General features: G+C 42.4%; 1 protein-coding gene across 1 annotated transcript; it reads left to right on the forward strand.

The window, feature by feature from the left end:
* Nucleotides 1–1,162: 1,162 nt before the first annotated feature.
* SLC5A7 (solute carrier family 5 member 7) lies at nucleotides 1,163–19,898 on the forward strand. Its single transcript, XM_007115699.2, has 8 exons — nucleotides 1,163–1,329; nucleotides 5,567–5,680; nucleotides 6,438–6,593; nucleotides 10,611–10,759; nucleotides 11,686–11,829; nucleotides 14,953–15,106; nucleotides 17,742–17,959; nucleotides 19,188–19,898. The coding sequence occupies exons 1-8, from the start codon at nucleotides 1,323–1,325 to the stop codon at nucleotides 19,815–19,817; spliced, it is 1,572 nt and encodes a 523-aa protein (XP_007115761.1). The 5' UTR covers nucleotides 1,163–1,322; the 3' UTR covers nucleotides 19,818–19,898.
* Nucleotides 19,899–20,144: the final 246 nt, after the last annotated feature.

Consider the following 20,144-nt stretch of genomic DNA (forward strand, 5'->3'; position numbering starts at 1 on the left):
GGGACACTGGGGCGCAGGAGGGACACCGGGGCGCGGGGGGACACCGGGGCGTAGGAGGGACACCGGGGGCGCGGGGGTCACTGGGGCGCAGGAGGGACACCGGGGGCGCGGGGGCGACACTGGGGCACAGGAGGGACACCGGGGGCGCGGGAGGGGAAGCGGGAGGGGCAGCCGTCCCTCCCGGCTCTGGCTGCAAAGGCAAAACCCACCCCACCTCCCCACCCGCCGCCGGGGCTCCCTTCGCCTCCCCAGAACCCCAGGGGGGCTGGTTCTTTCGCCCAAGGTCTGTCACTCACCTGCGTGCGCAGATATCTGAGTTTTCCCCCAGAAACTTGTTTGTGTAAATTGGGGAGCATGAATAGACGAGGTCACGCGGGGAAGATGAGAGAACAAGAGAATTCCAGAAAGTAAAGGCGTTAGAACTTGGCATGTGTCTCTTCCAAGCGTCCTGTTTTTAGTGCCTCTGACGCTCCATTATGTTTTAGGCATGTCTGTATTTTAAATCGTTTTCTTGTATGTGCCATTAAGGGGGTGGAGGACAGATCGGAGGAACGGAGGACAGTGGATGGGGACAGTTGATCGGGAGGGAGACCCTTTAAACAACGCAACTCTTCAGTGGCTGCAGTAACTTAAACCTCGGGCACGTCACTTGTTGAAAATTGGAGGCCGTGTGGTTTTGAAATGGATTTCCCTCAAGTTGTTTTTCTTCCCCCCAGATATTTGCATGTCACATTACTTCTGGAACAACTCCCTGAAGTTGTTTGAAAGGAGGGGTAGGATAATGAATGAATGAATATGGGTCAATTCTCAGAATAATCTTTTATGATACACTCACACTGCTGAGCAATTCTAGATTGAATAAGTACGTAGTTCCAAAAAGCAAATACAGACACACTGTTTGGAAGTGATTTCTTGACTGTTACTGAGTTAAAACACAAGACAAGGTTAATTTTACAGTGCACGAATTTATTTAACACAAAATGATTATTCCTTAAACAGCATCTCCAATTTTTTCTGTTTCTTGAAAACCCAAAGCAAGGTTCAGTTGTTGCATAGAAATAGAGTGATGGAAAGGACACTTGTTGGCAACCGCAGGTGAACGTGCGATTTCAATGTACTTCTTCTTTAAGTGGCACAGGATGTCAGGAGCCAGCACTTTCCAGGTGGAAGGGCTGATAGCCATCGTGGTGTTCTACCTTCTCATATTGCTGGTTGGAATATGGGCTGCGTGGAGAACCAAGAACAGTGGCAGCGCGGGGGAGCGCAGCGAGGCCATCATTGTGGGTGGCCGCGACATCGGGCTGCTGGTGGGCGGATTCACCATGACAGGTGGGTTCCGATGCGCCTACCCCTGCAGCCATCCCACCCTAGCTGCTCCAGGGACAAAGCAAGTCTCGTTCTGTGTCCTTGGGGGATTCTCTGTGTTCACTACTTAAATATTTAAAAAATAATTTTTCACAGTTATTTAGAACGAAATTAAAACGGTTTCAGCTCAGTAGCGCTGGAACTAATGATTTTATAATCAATTACTGGACAGAATATCAGTGAAACAAATCTGGGCTCTCTGGGCTGTTGAGCGGGTGGAAGCAGTAGGAACAAAGAGGTGGAGGAAGGTGCAGAAGTGCCTTAGCCTTACAAGCTGTGTTTCTGTTCATTAATGGGATACAAGCAGCATCCCCTCCTGCTCATGAAGACAGGCATGAAGTTGTGACTTTGAGTTGTCTTAATGAATACTAACTAGTCAATGAACACTAACTAGTGATTTTAACTAGCTAGTTAAAACTGAATAAATCAACACGGGGGCAACCCAATTCCAAATTGATGGATGTCCTGTTCTGAAACCTTATTCTCCCATGTAATGAAATAATTTACTCACAGGAAGACGATCACATGTTATGAATCCACGGCTCTGAGAAAAACAATCCCAGGAACACTGATATGAAACGAAAAAAGCCAGGGTGTGTCCTAGTAGGAATCCCTCAGTTACCAGCTGCAGCTCTTGCCCTTTCAAGCCTCTCTGTGCTAGGAGCAGTCTTTCCTCCTTTGCCCAGAGGTGGTTCTGATTAAGTGGTGGCTTGTTTTTCTTTTGTGTTCTTCTCGGTTGTTGAAAATAATATTGAAAAACAACAATTTAAAATGATATCTGTAATATCACCTGCTACTTATTCACTAACAACACACATTTCATTTTAGACTCTTAGTTAAGTTCTTAACTGTTAGCGACATAATCCATACTAACAGGAGCTCTCGGTGGATTAGTGTGAGTGGACTGCTCAGTGGAAAAATATCCCATTGCGAATCACATCGAAATGAGGTCAAATTTCATTCCTGAAGTGCTAGTTAAAATTGATTCACCCTGCTTATCACAAAGTTTTCCAAACCAGTCTGGGAAGACTGCATCCCTGTTTGGCCAGCTGAAACCTATAATGCTGTAGAATAACTGATGGACGGTCGATTCTACCTTTCAGATATTCACATTTTGTTTGTTTAACTCTTCGCCAGCTGTACATGGTTTCGTTCAATCTTCATGACATCACTGTGGAAGGGCTCTGGTTACGTCAGGACCCAGACTCCCATGGTTAGTGAGGACCAGAGCCGGGCTACACCCGGTTCTGGCAGCCATGCCAGGGCCCCTGCAGTGACCACACCCAGCCCTCCGCAGGTCTCTCCCCACTTCTTCGTGAAGGTACCCAGGGTGAAGAGAGCTCTTTTTTACCCTCTGTATCTAATTTTTTCTACACACACACATATGCAGAAAAAAAAATGTGTTTTGCAAAATATTTTCTGTGATGCACAACATACAAAGTTAGAAAAATACAGAAACATGAAGAATAAAATCACCCACTCACCTACCACCTGCAGATGTTTACGGAAACGTTCATGTAGATTTTCTTGTTTTTTCTCTTAGTATCCAACTGCTGATGAATACACACCTTCATACCTTCATTTTCAGTTTTCATTAGAGCACAAACACTTCTTTCCTCTAAAGATCCACGTATGATACCTATCTGAACTGCATTAAAGCATTGTAATTATATTTCCTTCAGATTTCTCCTATGACAAAGAAAAGAAGAAAAGCAAAATAAAAGGACAGAAGTTTTTGATTTCACTCAAACTGTTGAAAAGAATAAATGAGCTGTTGTATACCAAAGTATTTTGTTCATTGTAAATTATGATAATGTTCTATTACTCTGATTTAATAGTACATTTATTATGTCCGTGAAGATAATATTTCAGAATTTGTTCTTTTATCATTTAGAGTGATTTTTAATCTCATAGGCTATTAAAATGTATAGAAAAAATTTGAATTATATTTCTTATAAAGTGTCATGCTCGAGCTCAGCTTTTAAAGACATTTTTTTAATCTCTCAGAACTGAAAAGAGCCTTGATCAATATCATAATTCAATTAAAATCTGAACCATATTCTCTAAACCTTGTCAGATTCATTGATGGTATTATTCGATAAAGAATAAAGATTGAAAATAAAAATGCATATAATTTAAAAGAATTCTTGTTCTCACTCATGAATCTGACATGAAATATACAAACATGCAAAGGACCAGATGGATAAAAATGGAGGGGCTTTAATCATAATAAGTAACCAAGTCTGCACTTCTATATGGTAATATTTGCAGTCATTCAGGCACCAGTTTTTTTTCTGGAAATGGAGAGGAGACCTACACAATGAAAAATGATCACTAATAAGTGTTGTGCTTGTAAGACCATCAGATATTTACTTAATGCAGCAAAACATTGCTGGTGTGGAGTCAAGGGTCCCAGGTGCCAGGCGGAAGGTGAGGTCTCAGGGGCTGTGCCTGTGAGAATCCGTTGCTCCAGGTCCTGGTTACTCGCCCAGTGAGGGGTTGGGGGGGGGTCTTTAAAATTTCAGCAGGGTTTAGGATGAGAAAAGCACATCATAGCATCCGTTATTTATCAACACCATGGAAAAGCTACCGTGAAGATGGGGTGGCTGCTAAGTACGCATTTGTCCACTTGAGGATTTTGTATATAAACTCTCCATTTAAATGTACTTAAAATTCCTTTGCAGGAAGGTCTTTTCACGTTGACTTTTAAAAATAAGATTAAACCTTGAACGTTCTCTCTTCTTTGCTTTGGATTTGGATTAAACGCCAGATAAATTTTGGCAAGAAACACAATAGAAACACTTGTCTTTGGCAGTTTCATATACATATTATTTATTTTACTTACATTCTAACCGTGAAATTTCAGGGCATTTTTCAGAGTCAAGTTTTATTCCCTACTGCATGATACAGCCCAGAATTCAGTCTCATATTTGATAAGCTTCATGCCAGCCTATGTTCCTCATAATTTTATGCAAATTCTACCTAGGGATTATTTTAAATATTTTGACTATACTCTTCAAAGGATATAAACTGCAAAGATCTGAGTGTTCCATTAACTTTGGCTTTTCAGCAAGAATCAACTAGTCTAGTGTCTTCTCAGAGAAAATGATAGAGTTTATAGAGCATTCTTGGCCCAAACTTGTTTAATCAAAATGTCTTTTCTTTGCTTCCATGGCCCTTCTTCACCTATTGTGCTGCAGAAATGTTATTAGATAGCATCTGAAGAAGACATATTTCTTATTATTCTTTATGAAATATCAAGCGTCTCACTGAAAGACCCGGAGCAGAACAGAATTGCAAATGGGCATGCAGCCAATGTTGTAAATTCTCCTGAAGGCTGATCTAGCCCTAAGTGTAGGTCGGGTTCTTGGGAAGACAGAAAAGGAAAAGGTAATTTAAGCTCACTTTAGGGCACCTGGCACCCAGCTCCCTCCACTCCCTTAACAGTGTAAGGGAGTGAGTACAACTTCGTTATAATTCAGAATAGATCTGCCAAAATCCTATGCACCCAGCGTGCTTACAGATGACTCTGTTGGTGAAAGGCACACGCACACACACAACCACGCATGCACACGCACACGCACACACCCCTCCCACTCCTTGAAGACAATAGTCATGATCAATGAGAAGGATCAATACAATTAAAACAAAAGGCCCTTGAAGCGAAGACACGTGACCCCATGTTATGGAGGCTGGGGGAAAAGTCATAGTATTACTGAGAAATAGTCATATAGTCTTATATATTGTATATGAGCTCAGACTTTATGATATAATAATATCATTTTAAAATGTTGATGACAGGGGATTTAGAAAATATCTGGGGCAACACTGTTCAATGGAAATATGATGTAAGCCACAAATATAATCTGAAATCTTCTGCATATCACTTTAAAAAAACATTAAAAAATAGGTGAATTAATGTAAATAATAGAATTGCTTAACGCAGTACATGGAAAATGTTTTACTTTTGCCATGTAACCATTACCAAAAAAAAAAAAATGAGAAACCTTACATTTATTTTTCCATGCTAAGTCTCTGAAATCTGATGTGCTTTTTGCATTCTTCTAACACTTCAGACAAGCCATGTCTCCGGTGGCTGTCTCAGCAGTCACTTGATGCTCAGGGCCGCCGTGCGGGGCCGAGCAGGTCTCAGGGATGACAGGTATGACACGTCTTCCCCTCACTTCCCATTCTGCTTCAGCCACCTGGGTCGGAGGAGGTTACATCAACGGGACAGCCGAAGCCGTGTATGTTCCAGATTACGGTCTAGCATGGGCTCAGGCACCGATTGGATATTCCCTTAGTCTGATTTTAGGTAAGCAAAAGTTTACACCCGAGTGACTCAGTCAGTAAAGCATAAAGATCAGGAGTATAAATAACAAGTGAAATAAGTCAAACGATGTGAATAACTATTGTGGGAAATGCTACCAGAAATCCCTAAGTAGCCGTTACCAGAAAGTGGTAACACTAATGTTTAGGTGATTGGATCTCTTGATTACGGAATATGTTTTAAAAAATTCCCTTGATTGTTTTGCTATCAAAACAGTGAACTTCTTAACATAATGACGTTTTTTCCTTTCCAAAATAGTGTGGACGTTATCGTTAAAAATGAATCAACTTGAATTTACCTGCATTTCATTTTGTAAATCAAACTACTAAAAGGTCAAGAATATTATATAACAGAGAATTCCTAAATTTCTTTTGCGCTTAGAATACTTTTGCTGGATCTTGTGCTTAATCAAACATCTGAATGCCCTGCTGGGTGACACAAACACAGGAAGACATTTTACGGAGTGCGGTGCTGGTCCATGTTTTTCAGTCCACACGCCTCTTCCACGCCATGTATGGCCTTGGATGCACGCAACGACAATTGTATTAAGAAATTCCCACTTTGTTGCTAAATATTTCTTGGTCCTGTACTCACTGGATTTTGCAGACAGGTTCCTCAACATGTATAAGCGTTCTAAAAAATTCATTCCCCTTCAGAAATTATATATAGTAAAAGGTTGGCAAAGACTACTGTGTTAGGGATTTTTCATTTTCTCATTAACGCTTGCTTTAATTTCTTTTAGGTGGTCTGTTCTTTGCCAAACCCATGCGTTCCAAGGGATACGTGACCATGTTAGACCCCTTTCAGCAGATCTATGGAAAGCGCATGGGAGGGCTCCTGTTCATTCCCGCGCTGATGGGGGAAATGTTCTGGGCCGCGGCCATTTTCTCTGCCTTAGGTAAGGACCAAAGAACGTCGCTCTGTGCGCGTCTCTGGCTGGATGAGCATCAGATACACAGCTTGACTTTCTTCAGCCACAGGCCAGGCCACCCCCAACCTCCAGCGCCTGGATTAATGCCACCACCTCCCTGCTTTTCTCCCATAAGATCGAATCTGATCACGTCCCTTTCCTGCTTAAAACCAGACCTTTGAACCAGGCTAGGAAGGCTTCTTATGACTTGGGCTCTTCCTTCTCCCTTCCTCCAGAATGGCAGTTCTGACACTCTGCAAGCGCACGGCCCTCTGCTTAGGACTCAGGCCCCTCTTTCCTTTCTAGCCAATCAGGTAGTTTCTTCAGATCTGCTAGAGGCGTCCCTGCCTCGGGGAAGCCATCTTGAACCTGCTGGATGCCTTTCCTAGGGGCTTCCTGAGGCACCAGGGATTCTGTTTCCATCGGATTTATCACTTTGTATGATTATGTGCCTATTTATCTATTTCCCAATTTCCAACCTCACAAAAGGAACTATCAGTTTCTTGAAGGCAGGACCTGTGTCTTATTAACACTTACAGTCCTATCACGAATGAACGAATCACCTATAGCTACATGTTCTTCAAAAGAGAAAAAGGAAAACAACAGTCCTTCCTTTCTCAGTGTAATCCCATTACATCCTAGACCGCTGGGTTGTAGACATATTCAGGGATTTGGAAAATGGACTTAGACTCTTTGGGGTCTAACTTACTATCAAGATCCACCAGTGCTGAGGACAGCCTGTCTTTGGTCCTTGGATTCTCAGCCCACTGATACGACCTAGAAAATGAGAGATTTCAGTGGGAGATCTTCAGGCTCAGTACCCTCCCTGTTCATCAAGGAGAAATCTACACCATCCTACTGAGTGTTGAGTTCCTTCCTGAGGACCAGCAGAGCTGGACGTTCCTTGTCCTTCCTCAGTGAGCCGTGTGCGTGTGTGACACGCAGGACACGCTGGGTTACTCTCCATCTCCTCTTACAAATGGAAACAATGGGCTTATGTCTACAGTCAGACTTTAAGTGGACAAAAGTCAGATAAGATGAATTTCCTTCTCTGTTGCATATTAGACTACAAGCTAGTCTTCTGGTCTCAGTATTATCATCAGATCTGGTCTCTGTAATATCAGATATTAGTTTACACCACTCTTCATTCCTGTCTCTCTAGACTCTTGTATAATCCTATCTTATTTTCCTGGTCTCCAACTGTAGAATGAAGGAATGACTTGGTGTAGAAAAGAAGAGAACTTGATAGTTTTTAAAAAGCTGTAATAACTCAGTGAAAATGTGGCACTTTCGTGGCTCTAAGTGATGATACTCCACAACCACCACTGCCGTATCCTAATGAAATTTTATATAAAAGCACAGCCCCGGGCTTCCCTGGTGGCGCAGTGGTTGAGGGTCCGCCTGCCGATGCAAGGGACACGGGTTCGTGCCCCGGTCCGGGAAGATCTCACGTGCCGCGGAGCGGCTGGGCCCGTGAGCCGTGGCCGCTGAGCCTGCGCGTCCGGAGCCTGTGCTCCGCAACGGGAGAGGCCACAGCAGTGAGAGGCCCGTGTACTCGCAAAAAAAAAAAAAAGCACAGCTCCCTTCCCACCTTGCTCTCATTAGCTAAGAAGCAACGGTAGTTTATTTGTCACTGGTTTCAACGCCAGAAAATGTTGGCTTTAAGAACAAACTGCCTGCTGAGATATCAGAAAAGGAGTGGGTTGAATATCTAACCGAATACAAAATGTTCACTCTCACTGAATAAAGATCAATTTATATAACAGAGCCCTGAAGGGAGACTAGAATGAATAATCTATTATTTCTAAAGTATTTTGGAAATTTAATAGCTAAACTCAACTTTGCTGCAATTAGTTATTTTTGTAAATATATGTCTACATCTGTGTATGCATGTCAACATATATGTAAAATATATTAATGTCTCTCTACACACACACACACATATCAAACAACATTTATGAAAATATTACTGCTGTTCTTGAAGTATACGCTCTGGTAAAAAGAATGTGTGTGAATTTTAAATTAACACCTCTATTTTCTTCAAAAATAATAGCTGGACATAATTCAAAGTTAGTGTTTATTAGAAATAACTCGGGACAAGATCTTTTACCACCTCACTGTGAATATGTATGAATGAGCATAGTTCACCACTAAAGCTTAGGAGTATCTTAAACTATCTTCTTGGTATAAACAGACAACACCCTTACAGCTTCTTAAAGTAATGTATATTTACACTTTTAACGGCTCAATTCAGATAATTTTTATAACTTTATTTGCAGTATATTTAGTTTTACGGCTGCATGAGTAAATTAATATTTCACAACAGATCTGGAAGTATAACTTTGATTTTACTCACTACAGATGATGGAGTGATTTAGAAAATATTTAGAGAAAAAAATTCATCCCAACATTAATAGTGGGACAAAAGTAGGTGACTTCTTTAAAACCACTGAGTTACAGCCAAATGGCAGCATTTACTAGGACCCTAAATCTTTAGGCTCCCCGTCTAGTGATCTTTCTTCTATAACATACAGCCTCCCTACCTTTTGGATGTGTAGGATTAATAGAAGTTTCACAAAAGGGTGGGAAATTAAACAGTATTCAAAAGAGGTTGGGTAATAATTGGACTATTCATAATTCATGGGGTGTGACTCTAAAATGTTGTTCTTAAAGTAGAGAACTAGACCAAAGATGAATGACAAAGAATTGCGACTAAAGTTTCAACATGAAGTAAATAATCTCAGGAGAAAAAAAAAAAAAACTTGTAAAATATCCATACAACAATAATTCAGTCAGTTATCCAAAGTCATTTGTAAATAATTGACCTCTTTCCCTTGTCTTCCTCTCCCAATTCCTTACTAGGCATTTCCTTTTCTCAACTAGTTTTTACGCAAGAAAGTAATTCAATTTTGATACCAAAGCCAAAGCACTGAGAAAAAATTTCTTGAAAAATATTTTGCATTGTTATCTTAGATCAAAATATACTGCTCTTTAGATAATGGATTTTTCATCTCGGGTGGGCTGCCTATGCTATTAGCACGGCATTGAGAAGCGATAAAAGAATGCAAGATTGCAAGTAATGATTCAAAGAAATCACAGATCTGTTGCATGTACGTTAACGTGGCAGGAATATCATTGCTGCGTTTAATAATACGAAATATAAACTATACCACTTTTGAGAAGAACAGGGAAAGGGTGTGTAGAGCAGCAAGTGAATTCTGAACTGGCAGTCCAAGAACTGCAGCGGTCCAGCTGTCCATACCATAACATTCTATTGGAAATACAGACACCAACAAACACAGTAAACAAAGTCAGAAAGTCAGAAAAGCATAGACTGACTTCTAAGGCAGGTTTACAATTTTGATGATGAAAATTACTTTAAAACATGATGCTAAAATCTACGGCTCTTCAGTGCACAGGTGTCCTAGGGGCAAGACTGGAATGTTCCAGCAAACAAATAAAATAAAAGTAGTCTTTCACAAAGTTGAAAAAGTTGGAAGGAACAAGTTACCAATTTTATTATTTTCTCCTACAAGTTTGTTTCAAACCTTGCTACCTCATACCATGTGTCATCTAATAAAAGCTGGCTGAGGTCAGAGTTAATGCAAAAGAGCAAATGAATGCTGATTGTAAAATGTGGAGATGGGTGGTTATGCTTATTATAAAGGCTTATTTTTCTCATGAATGTGAGTAAATATACTGTATATGTTCAACAAAGTCAGAGTTTCAGGTAGTTGGTGGCGTTACTGCAAGATCTCATAGTAGTGTTCAGTGTAGTATATGTCATGGATCTGTAATCAATCGTGAATTTCAGGTGTCCCCACATAAATAAGTGAGCAAAGCACTAATTTCAGAAAGAAAGAAGATTTTTAAACATATGTGTGTGTATATATATATTATATATATATATATAAATACAGATATGCATGTGCATATTCAGTTTACTGAGATGGGAGAATTTGAATGTGAGACTTCACCTGGGCTGTTCTCATCCAATCCTTCCAGGAGCCACTATCAGCGTGATCATTAGCGCCGACGTGCGCGTGTCCGTCATTGTCTCCGCCCTTATCGCCACGCTCTACACCCTGGTGGGCGGGCTCTACTCCGTGGCCTACACAGATGTCGTTCAGCTCTTCTGCATTTTCGTGGGACTGGTAAGTGGGGCCGTTCACAGACTTTCTTTCTTCCTTCCTTCCCTTCTTCCTTTCCTTCTCTCTTCCATCCTTCCTTCTTTTCTTCCTTCCTTCTTTCCTTGCTTCCTTCCTTCCTCCCTCCCTCCCTTCCTTCCCTTCTTCCTTTCCTTCTCTCTCCCTTCTTTTCTTCCTTCTTTCCTTCCTTTCTCCTTTTGTGAAAGATAATGTGGTATTTTATACTAACTCAGCAAAAATTAACAGAAATGCTATTTTCCCATCATGAGTAATACACAGTAAGTCGTATACTATTGGCAATTTTTCATTTCTCTGTGGATCAGTTGGATGAAAAACCTCTAGTCACGTTGTGAGATTTTGACAGAAAAGTGCCCTCAGTTAAGTCTTAGTAAGGTCGAGGTCTTCCTCTCCTTCATGCCTCCATTTGATGGAAACACATGTGGGATCTTCCTTGAATAACTTCCCTCAGAGTTAAAATTTTAATCTCGACACTAATCTGTATTTGTCTCTTAACCCTTCCTTATATTAGTTTTGGTTAATCCATGAAACTGCTCATGGGACATAGAAATTATTTTCAATCAAATCTTCTCGGGCACTTTAAGGAATGGATAGCTTCTTCTAATTCTAAGAAAACACAAAAAGTTTATATATAAGCGTATGTAAAGTTCTCAAATTCAACGTTTTCTTCCCAAAGGTCTCTGGTGGCTGCTCTGTAGTTAATGTGAAATAGCATCCTTAGCACAGAAGCTATTGCTACTCTAACTCTCCTAAGTCAGTGTTTCACGGTGTCCCACAGAGAACATGCTTCCAGGTCCTTCCCTGAACAAGAGGAACACTGAGCTGTGCCACCTACGAGAAAAAAAATAATAAACTAAATCTTGCACGTCCCAGACAGTCACACGGCCTAACGCTGTCCCGCGCTCTGGTTGCAGTGGATCAGCGTCCCCTTCGCACTGTCACATTCTGCGGTTGCTGACATCGGGTTCACGGCCGTGCACACCAAGTACCAGAAGCCCTGGCTGGGGACCATTGAGCCGTTTGAAGTCTACACGTGGCTCGATAGCTTTCTGTTGTTGGTAAGTGATGCTCTTACCCGAGGAATGCACTCTCACTTGTCCTAAAATCAAACGCACTTCCAAGATTTTAGTGTTTATATGTAACGCTAAAATGCACGCTCCTGTCCATTTCTGGGTTGACTGCTTCCTGCTGGAAGAAGGATGCGGCCATTGACAAGTGTCAAAGCGATCACTTCCCTGGGGTTATGTGTGGTGTGTCCACACTTGTGCTGAACACCACGCCCTACTGCCGGATACCTCCCCCAATCTGAGAGCCACGCCATCTAAAAATTCTATCTGGTATCTTGGATTCAGGCATTAAAATCCAGCTTCTACTGAAATAAGTAACTCATTCAGTCTCTAATTAAATTTGTGGTGTCGTAAGGCCTTAAGTGCATGAGATACGTAGGGAAGGGAGGTGTCCCCCAGGACAGATGCCAAGAAAGAAGGCTGGGAGGTCAGGCAGCTGGGAATGTGCAGAACCTGTGGGTGAAGGTGGTGGCCTTGAGGGGTGGGCATGGAAGAAATCAAGGCAGATCACAGACTGAAGAAGAGGGAGCACCAGAGAACCTCTCCCTCAGAGATTTTGTGATTTTGTGATTTTGCTGGAGAGGTTATGTATTTTTTTTTTTAAAATGTATTTGATTTCAAAGTAAGCAATAGATTAATTGTTATCAAAATTAAGGGGAAATTGTTTATGTTTGTTCCCTTTTTAGAAGATTCACAATATTTTGTGATTTCATTTTGGGTCTGTGGCACTTTGTTAAATTTTAACACTGAAAGTAGATGTGTCTGCCCCCGTGAAGAACTTATTGGTAAGAAGACAGGAAAACATGTAAACTAATGTTTCCAGTGGTGGGGAGGAGGGCTTTTTCCCCAACGATTGTTAAGAAATGCATTGGCTGAAATTTTTCTGACGTGGTTTACAATTATGAATTGAATGGAGAAGGCGATTAAATATTATATGTATGTGTAATTTTACCTCCATGGCTCGTGTATTTATGGTTATATGGGAGACATGATGAGACTTAGAAAAACTAGGCAATTTTTTGATTATCAGTCACACCATTGTCTGAGCGACAGATTGAAACAGAGAACCAAGACCCCAAAGTCCTTTCTCCTACACCACACTTTAGTCCTCGGATTTACTCATCTTCAAGATAAGGCATTATATCCAATGATTGCTACAATTTCTCCCATCTCAAAAAATTGTATGACTAAGTCATGTTCATCCTTCAAATTGTAAGATAAGTTGAAATGAAATAATAGATGCGGAATGACTGACTGAATAAGTAAACTGTAGATGCGAGCCTTGAAACGTTGCACCAATGGTCTCTGATCTTCCAGTTGCCATGGAAATGACTTGTCAAGTCCTGCTCATGGTACCCTAGAGGCATCTCCCCGTCCCACCCTAAACTTCCCCCGTCCCTATATTAGCACTAGATCAAGCTCCTGGATCACCTGGCCCTATTGTGACAGCCCCTCACTGGTCTCCCCGCTGGCAGCCCGCCCACATCCCACTCCTCCAAGCCCATTTCTACCTTTCCATCAGAGCTCCTGTTTGTCAGTGGAGGCCAGATTTTACCTGACTTACAAACCTGGATGACCTAAATGTCCATAGACACAGGTATGTAAATTATGATATATCAATTCACATAGTCATTGAAATTATTGACGAAATATTCATCGACATGGAAGATGTCAATGATATACTGATTTACAGGTTGCAAAACAAAAGGAAACGTTTTGGAAGCACATAGATTTGAGGCATGGGATTATGAATTTTAGAATTTTTTCTTTTGCCTTTGTTTTGTTTTGTTCGTTTGTTTGTTTTGCTTTTGAGCTTGTATGGCTTTTATAAGAAGGAAATTGTTCTGGAGCCAATATGTGATTGGCACAGATGTGACAATAATAAACAAGACAGATATCCCAGAACTCAGAGCCAGTGAGAGAGACAGACCATCAAGGAAGCAACTTCAATACGTTGTGATGTGGGAAGTTCCCTCCTCAATTCACTCACTCACATGATAAATATTTACTGAACACTGACTCTACGCCAGTGAGAGGATTCTCCAGCCTCCTCTCTCACCACCCACACACACCCTGACCTCTACCCATACCAAACACACGGTGGTCTAATGGCTGCCTCTGTTTTTTTCTTTTCTTTTTCATATCGGGTTCTTTCCCAAGAACTCTCCTCCCTCTCCGTCTCCACCTAGTGACACCCTCTTGATGCTTAAGGGGACTCAAATGCTGCTTCTGTAGGTTACCGTGCCTCTGTCTTCCTCCCACCTTTCCCCTCCCTCTGTTACCCCCAGATGATTGATTGTTTCGCATTATTGTTCCCATATGTACCTCTTTATAGCATCAACAAATTACACGCAAGTTCAGTGTCTCCAAACTTTTTTATTGTATATCCTCAATAAGAATGTTAAGCACACCCCCATGGTAGGGATGGGAATTATAAACTGCTTATATGTACTGTACTAGCACGTTGTGGAAATCATTTAATAAAACAACAATATAACATTTAGGTACGAGGTAGAAATGGATATAAAGAGAAATTCTAGTATCTTCTTGATGCTCTATATTGTCTTGAACCTCTGCACACCCCAGTCTAGAAAACACCATAATGCATTGACTCTCCCAGTGGACAGTGATGTCAAGAGCAGGAACCATTTTTCACTCATCTTTGGGCTCTGACAGCCATTACATTGCCTGGCACATGACTGGAATCCAGAAATATTCACTGGGTGTTTTGAATCAAATTAAACGTCATGGTTTCAGAGTCTTCATTTCTTGAGATAACTTTGTGGTTGTTAGAACTTCCAGATAAGAACAAATTGAAGGTTTCTGGGTAGTTGTATATAATGCAGCTTAAAGCAGGTAAATTAAGCAAAAGAAAATATTGTGCTACATAATTATGAGAGAAAAGAACTTGAGAAATTCTGCACAACTGAACCTATGGCAATGACTTAGTGACAGCAGTGGAGACAAGTGGCATGTAGGACCCTTTTCTACCCTTCAGAGCCATACATGTGACTATTTTGAATGTGATTGTTTAAAAAAAAATCTCATTTAAAAAATACCTAATAGATGCTATTTGCCTCCAATTCATTTTGAGTCCCCGTGGTTCCCACGCAGATGCTGGGTGGAATCCCATGGCAAGCCTACTTCCAGAGGGTCCTGTCTTCATCCTCGGCCACCTACGCTCAAGTGCTGTCCTTCCTGGCAGCCTTCGGGTGCATGGTGATGGCTCTGCCAGCCATACTCATTGGAGCCATTGGCGCATCAACAGGTAAATCTCTTGCAGCTTCACTAATTGACTCGCTCAGGCTTCATCCAAGTCACCAGTTACCACTCAGCTGCCCTCCCTCCCCCACTTTCCCTCTCCCCCCACACAATTAATGGTTTCTCATCATGTTCATATATCTACCTTTGTAATATGTCAACAAATTGTCTTACAGCGCAGACATTGTTTGACTGCACACCTCACCAATAGGACATTTTTGAGCACCCCCACCCCAGTGGTGGTATATTTCTCAACTGTGTATTTGTGATCCTGTCAGCAGTGGTTCTCAACCAAGGTGTACACTGTCGTCATCTGGGGAGGCGGAGGGACTCGTTTCTATCCTGCCCCACGGGGATTTTATTTTAATAAGCTAAGACAGAGCCAGAGACTGGTGTTTTTAAAAGTCCTCTTGGTAGGGACTTCCTGGTGGTCCAGTGGTTAAGAATCCACCTTCCAATGTAGGGGATGCGGGTTCGATCCCTGGTTGGGGAACTAAGATTCCCACATGCCGCGGGGCAACTAAGCCCACGCGCCACAACGAAAGATCCCATGTGCTGCAACTAAGACCCAATGCAGCCAAGAATAATTAATTAATTAATTAATTAATTAAATAATAAACTTCCCCTTGGTGAGTCAAATTTGAGAACCACTGACTCAGAAGTTGACCTGCCATCACCATGACCACCTAAGGATCACTTTGAACTTGAGGCTTCTGTTTACATTTTCAATAGTTTGTTAATTAAAGGTTTCCTTTCTTGGAGAAATCAATCAGTAAGTTTGTAGGTAAAGATAAACTAAGGCACTAAGACGCTTAGAGAATATCTTGCTCAAAATTGGTTAAAAAAAAAAAAAAAAAAAGACCTTTATGAGATACTTATCTCCCAGTTAGCCTCTATCCAGAACATTTTGGTTTTGGTTTTGGTTTTGTTTTTTTGGTTTTTTTCTTTGTTTGTTTTCGTTGTTTTTTTAAACATGTGAATCAGCTATATGTGTACATATATCCCCATATCCCCTCCCTCTTGCGTCTCCCTCCCACCCTCCCTACCCCACCCCTCTAGGTGGTCACAGAGCACCGAGCTGATCTCCCTGTGCGATGCGGCTGCTTCCCACTCGCTATCGATTTCACATTTTATCCAGAACATTTTTAAAATCACATCCTTCATTTGATTCCACTTATTAATTACTCCTGACCCTTATGTTCCCGTGATATACAACTTTCAAGAGCATTTTATGAAAGTATATCACATGAACCGAAAATCAAAGTTGCCCTCTAGGTAGAGGTAATTAAAAGAGATTAAGGAAGTTTACCTTTCGCTCTGTTGTGTTTTGTGAAGATGACCCAGGATGATGCTCAGTGGCTACTTTGACTTTCAGTTAATAGCGATGTTGACTGGCCTACTTAATTTTGAAAAGAACCACCGTGGTTCATAGTGTACATGCTCTACTCCAGTTGTTCATCCACGATGTGATCAACACTCAGAAAGGTGGCTGACAAAGGTGACTGTGTGCCCTGGAATAAAAGATGGCGTTTACATCACAATCAGAAAACAGCTCTGGCCATTCGTGTGTGTGTGTGTGTTGTTCGAAAACAGACTAAAAAAATAATCGTAAAGCCTATTTTTTTCTTGGATGAGATACAAATTCTTGGGTGTTATTTCTGGTACCATAACGTCTCCGTTAATGCTATAAAATTGGCCACATCAAAGCACGGCTTTGAACAACTGTAATAGAAAATGGAGGAAGGAAAAATGGTAGGATCCAAGGGAAACCACTCATATTTGGTCCTGAAATCATGACATTAAAGTTCAATGAATAAAAAAGGAACTATACTCAAGGACATTTAAAGCTTCTGTTGTATTCTTCAGCACATGCTAGTAAAACTAAAGAGTAAAGAAGATATATATGCAAAGATAAAGTTATGTTTCAAGTCCTTTCGCTACAGAGTCTAAAAACTGCCTGAAAATTTCAGCCCCATACTTGCACTTTTTATTCAATAAAAGGGGACTGTCCTTGGTCCATCATGCCTATTTCTAGTAAGTGGAATTCGACGCAAGAAAGAATTGAGAGAAAAATAATGCTGAGGATGCTCCAATAACAAGACTTTATCCGGGAAGAGGATGGGTGAGAATAGCCCCACTGACTGTCGTCTTTATCCACTTAATGTGTGTACCTGAGGAATGAAACAGTATGAGTTCTCTCACATCTCTGCATGGTTGGAGGAACGCTCTATGCTTCAGCTTAGGAACACTTATTTTCTATGAGTGTGCACGATGTAACACCATCGTAACACTGAAGGTGAGAAATATATATTAAATATATATTTAATTATATATATTTCACACCACCATATTCTGTTCAGGTCTTGTGCATAAGACTAACTGTAACCCATTAGAAGCTGGAATATATGAGACAATTTCACTGGACCAGTACGTGGACTTCCCACCTAATTAAACTAACATGCCCTGTTAGACTAATTAGATTTCCCACTGATTAGACTAGTTTATAGGTTCCGATTTTATTTCAAAAGCTACCTAGTAAATAGGATGACCCCAGATGGATGGATGGATGGATGAGTGGATGGATGGATGGATGGATGGATGGATGGCTCTTTGGTTGTTGTGTTTGTTGTTTCTATCCACAGACTGGAGCCAGACTGGATACGGGCCTCTCGACCCCAAGGACAACCAACAGGCAGACATGATCTTGCCGATTGTCCTGAAGTATCTCTGCCCTGTGTACATTTCTTACTTTGGCCTTGGAGCCGTTTCTGCTGCTGTCATGTCATCAGCAGATTCTTCCATCTTGTCAGCAAGTTCGATGTTTGCTCGCAACATCTACCAGCTTTCCTTCAGACAAAATGTAAGAACAGTTTTTTCAACATAACGTTATTGCTCTTGTTCTCATCCTTGCACTTACTGTATAGGTGTTTCTCTATACTTGTTAATAGTCTGCATGAAAATCTGACCCTGCTTTGATTCAGCACTTTACTTATGCTGTAGATGAGGTTTTTAAAGCATGCTGTCATTCATGCGAATCCTGAAGGGCTCTCAGCAATATAACTGTTTCCCAAGAGCTACAGTCATCTTGCAATAATTTAAACGTCTTCTCTTTCTAACGAACGAGCAATGAAACCTAAAATAACTGAGAAAAACTTGGAGCTTAACTAACTACGATAAGAAATTCAGGAACCCGGGCAGAGGCAGAAGATAATGAGTAATTATTTCATGGGTGTTGGTCTCACACCTGTCCTGCTCTTCACCTGAACCCCAAGTCCTCCTTTGTCAGAAAACAGCCTCTCGATTGGATTTTCCTTATTGACCGCGAGGGCGCAGAGCAGCGCGATCGTGCTCACTGAGGGGCCCGGAGCCCCCCTCCACCTTCTTCCCTGGCTCAGGCTTGCCTTTCTCTAGGTTTTCTAGGTCAGAGTTAACAGAATGGCCCCACTTGTTTTTTAAGGCGGTTACCCTCCAGGAAGAGAGGGAGACAGAGAGGCCACAGCCTCTCACTGCCACACGAAAAACTGTTCCTTAACGTGGAAAGGAAAGGAATCCTCCTCTGCGCTATCACTCCCCTGCCAGGCCCCAGCGCGCACCTCACACCTCCCTCCCTGGCACCCAGCGGCGAGCCGGGCGGGCTCTGCTTCCTGCATGCCTCTCCCAGGGTCGCCCAGGGAGGCTGCCTAGGTTGCGCACTTCATTCACATGCTGTGGTTTAAACGGCTGGTTTTACCCATAGACTGAGCCTTCTGAACCAGGGGGATTCTTTTTTTTTTTTTTTTTTTTTTTTTGCGGTTCGCGGGCCTCCCTCTGTCGTGGCCTCTCCCGTTGCGGAGCACAGGCTCCGGACGCGCAGGCCCAGCGGCCACGGCTCACGGGCCCAGCCGCCCCGCGGCACGTGGGAGCCTCCCGGACCGGGGCGCGAACCCGCGTCCCCTGCATCGGCAGGCGGACGTGCAACCGCTGCGCCACCAGGGAAGCCCAAGGGGGATTCTTTAGAGCAGCTTTACTGCACGGGAAGGCATCTCGTTCTCCTCCTAGAGGAGCCGGCGCGTCCTGAGAAAAACTGACCCGGTGTCGATTTCTTGCAGGCTTCCGACAAGGAGCTCGTGTGGGTCATGCGCGTCACCGTGTTCGTGTTCGGCGCGTCTGCAATGACCATGGCCTTGCTCACGAAGACGGTGTACGGGCTCTGGTACCTCAGCTCCGACCTCGTATACATCATCATCTTCCCGCAGCTGCTCTGCGTGCTCTTCGTCAAGGGGACCAACACGTACGGGGCCGTGGCAGGTTACGTTTCTGGCCTTTTCCTGAGAGTGACCGGCGGGGAGCCGTACCTGAACCTGCAGCCCTTGATCTTTTACCCTGGTTATTACATTGATAAAAGTGGCATATATAACCAGAGATTCCCATTTAAAACCCTTGCCATGGTGACCTCATTCTTATCCAACATCTGCATCTCTTATTTAGCCAAATACCTATTTGAAAGTGGAACCCTGCCACCAAAATTAGATGTATTTGATGCTGTCGTTGCAAGGCACAGTGAAGAAAACATGGACAGGACAATTCTGGTCAGAAATGAAAATATTAAGCTAGATGAACTTGCACCTGTGAAGCCTCGGCAGAGCATAACCCTCACCTCGACTTTCACCAATCAGGAGGCCCTCCTCAACATGGATTCCAGTCCAGAGGGGTCTGGGTCTGAAGATAATTTACAATAAACACATCCTCGCTGCTTTCCTAGACGGAGCGCTAGAGCAGGCTGGTCCCGGAAGGGTGGTTTGCGGCATATAAAATATATTTTAAAAATAACGTTCCGGAGGACAAAAATCCATGTAACAGTGCGATTGCACCTCCAAGACAAGCCAGAAGGAAGCACCCCCGAAGCAGCATCTCTCTCTCCCTCGTGGACACATCTCATCCTCCTCTGATTTCGACTCTCAGTAGTTTTGTGAAGTATTCAGACGTGAATAAAACCCCACTCAAAGGGTGGAGAGCCTAAAAGAGTGGTCACCTTTATTATGGAAAAAGGAAGTAGACGTGAGAAA

This window comes from Physeter macrocephalus, chromosome 12 (assembly GCF_002837175.3).
Source record: "Physeter macrocephalus isolate SW-GA chromosome 12, ASM283717v5, whole genome shotgun sequence".
Taxonomy (NCBI): domain Eukaryota; kingdom Metazoa; phylum Chordata; class Mammalia; order Artiodactyla; family Physeteridae; genus Physeter; species Physeter macrocephalus.

Excerpts from the sequence above, each read along its gene's own strand:
- SLC5A7 (XM_007115699.2), top strand. Across the intron at positions 10,760-11,685 it reads TCTGCATTTTCGTGGGACTG|TGGATCAGCGTCCCCTTCGC; the intron begins GTAAGTGGGGCC and ends CTCTGGTTGCAG. Across the intron at positions 17,960-19,187 it reads AGCTTTCCTTCAGACAAAAT|GCTTCCGACAAGGAGCTCGT; the intron begins GTAAGAACAGTT and ends GATTTCTTGCAG.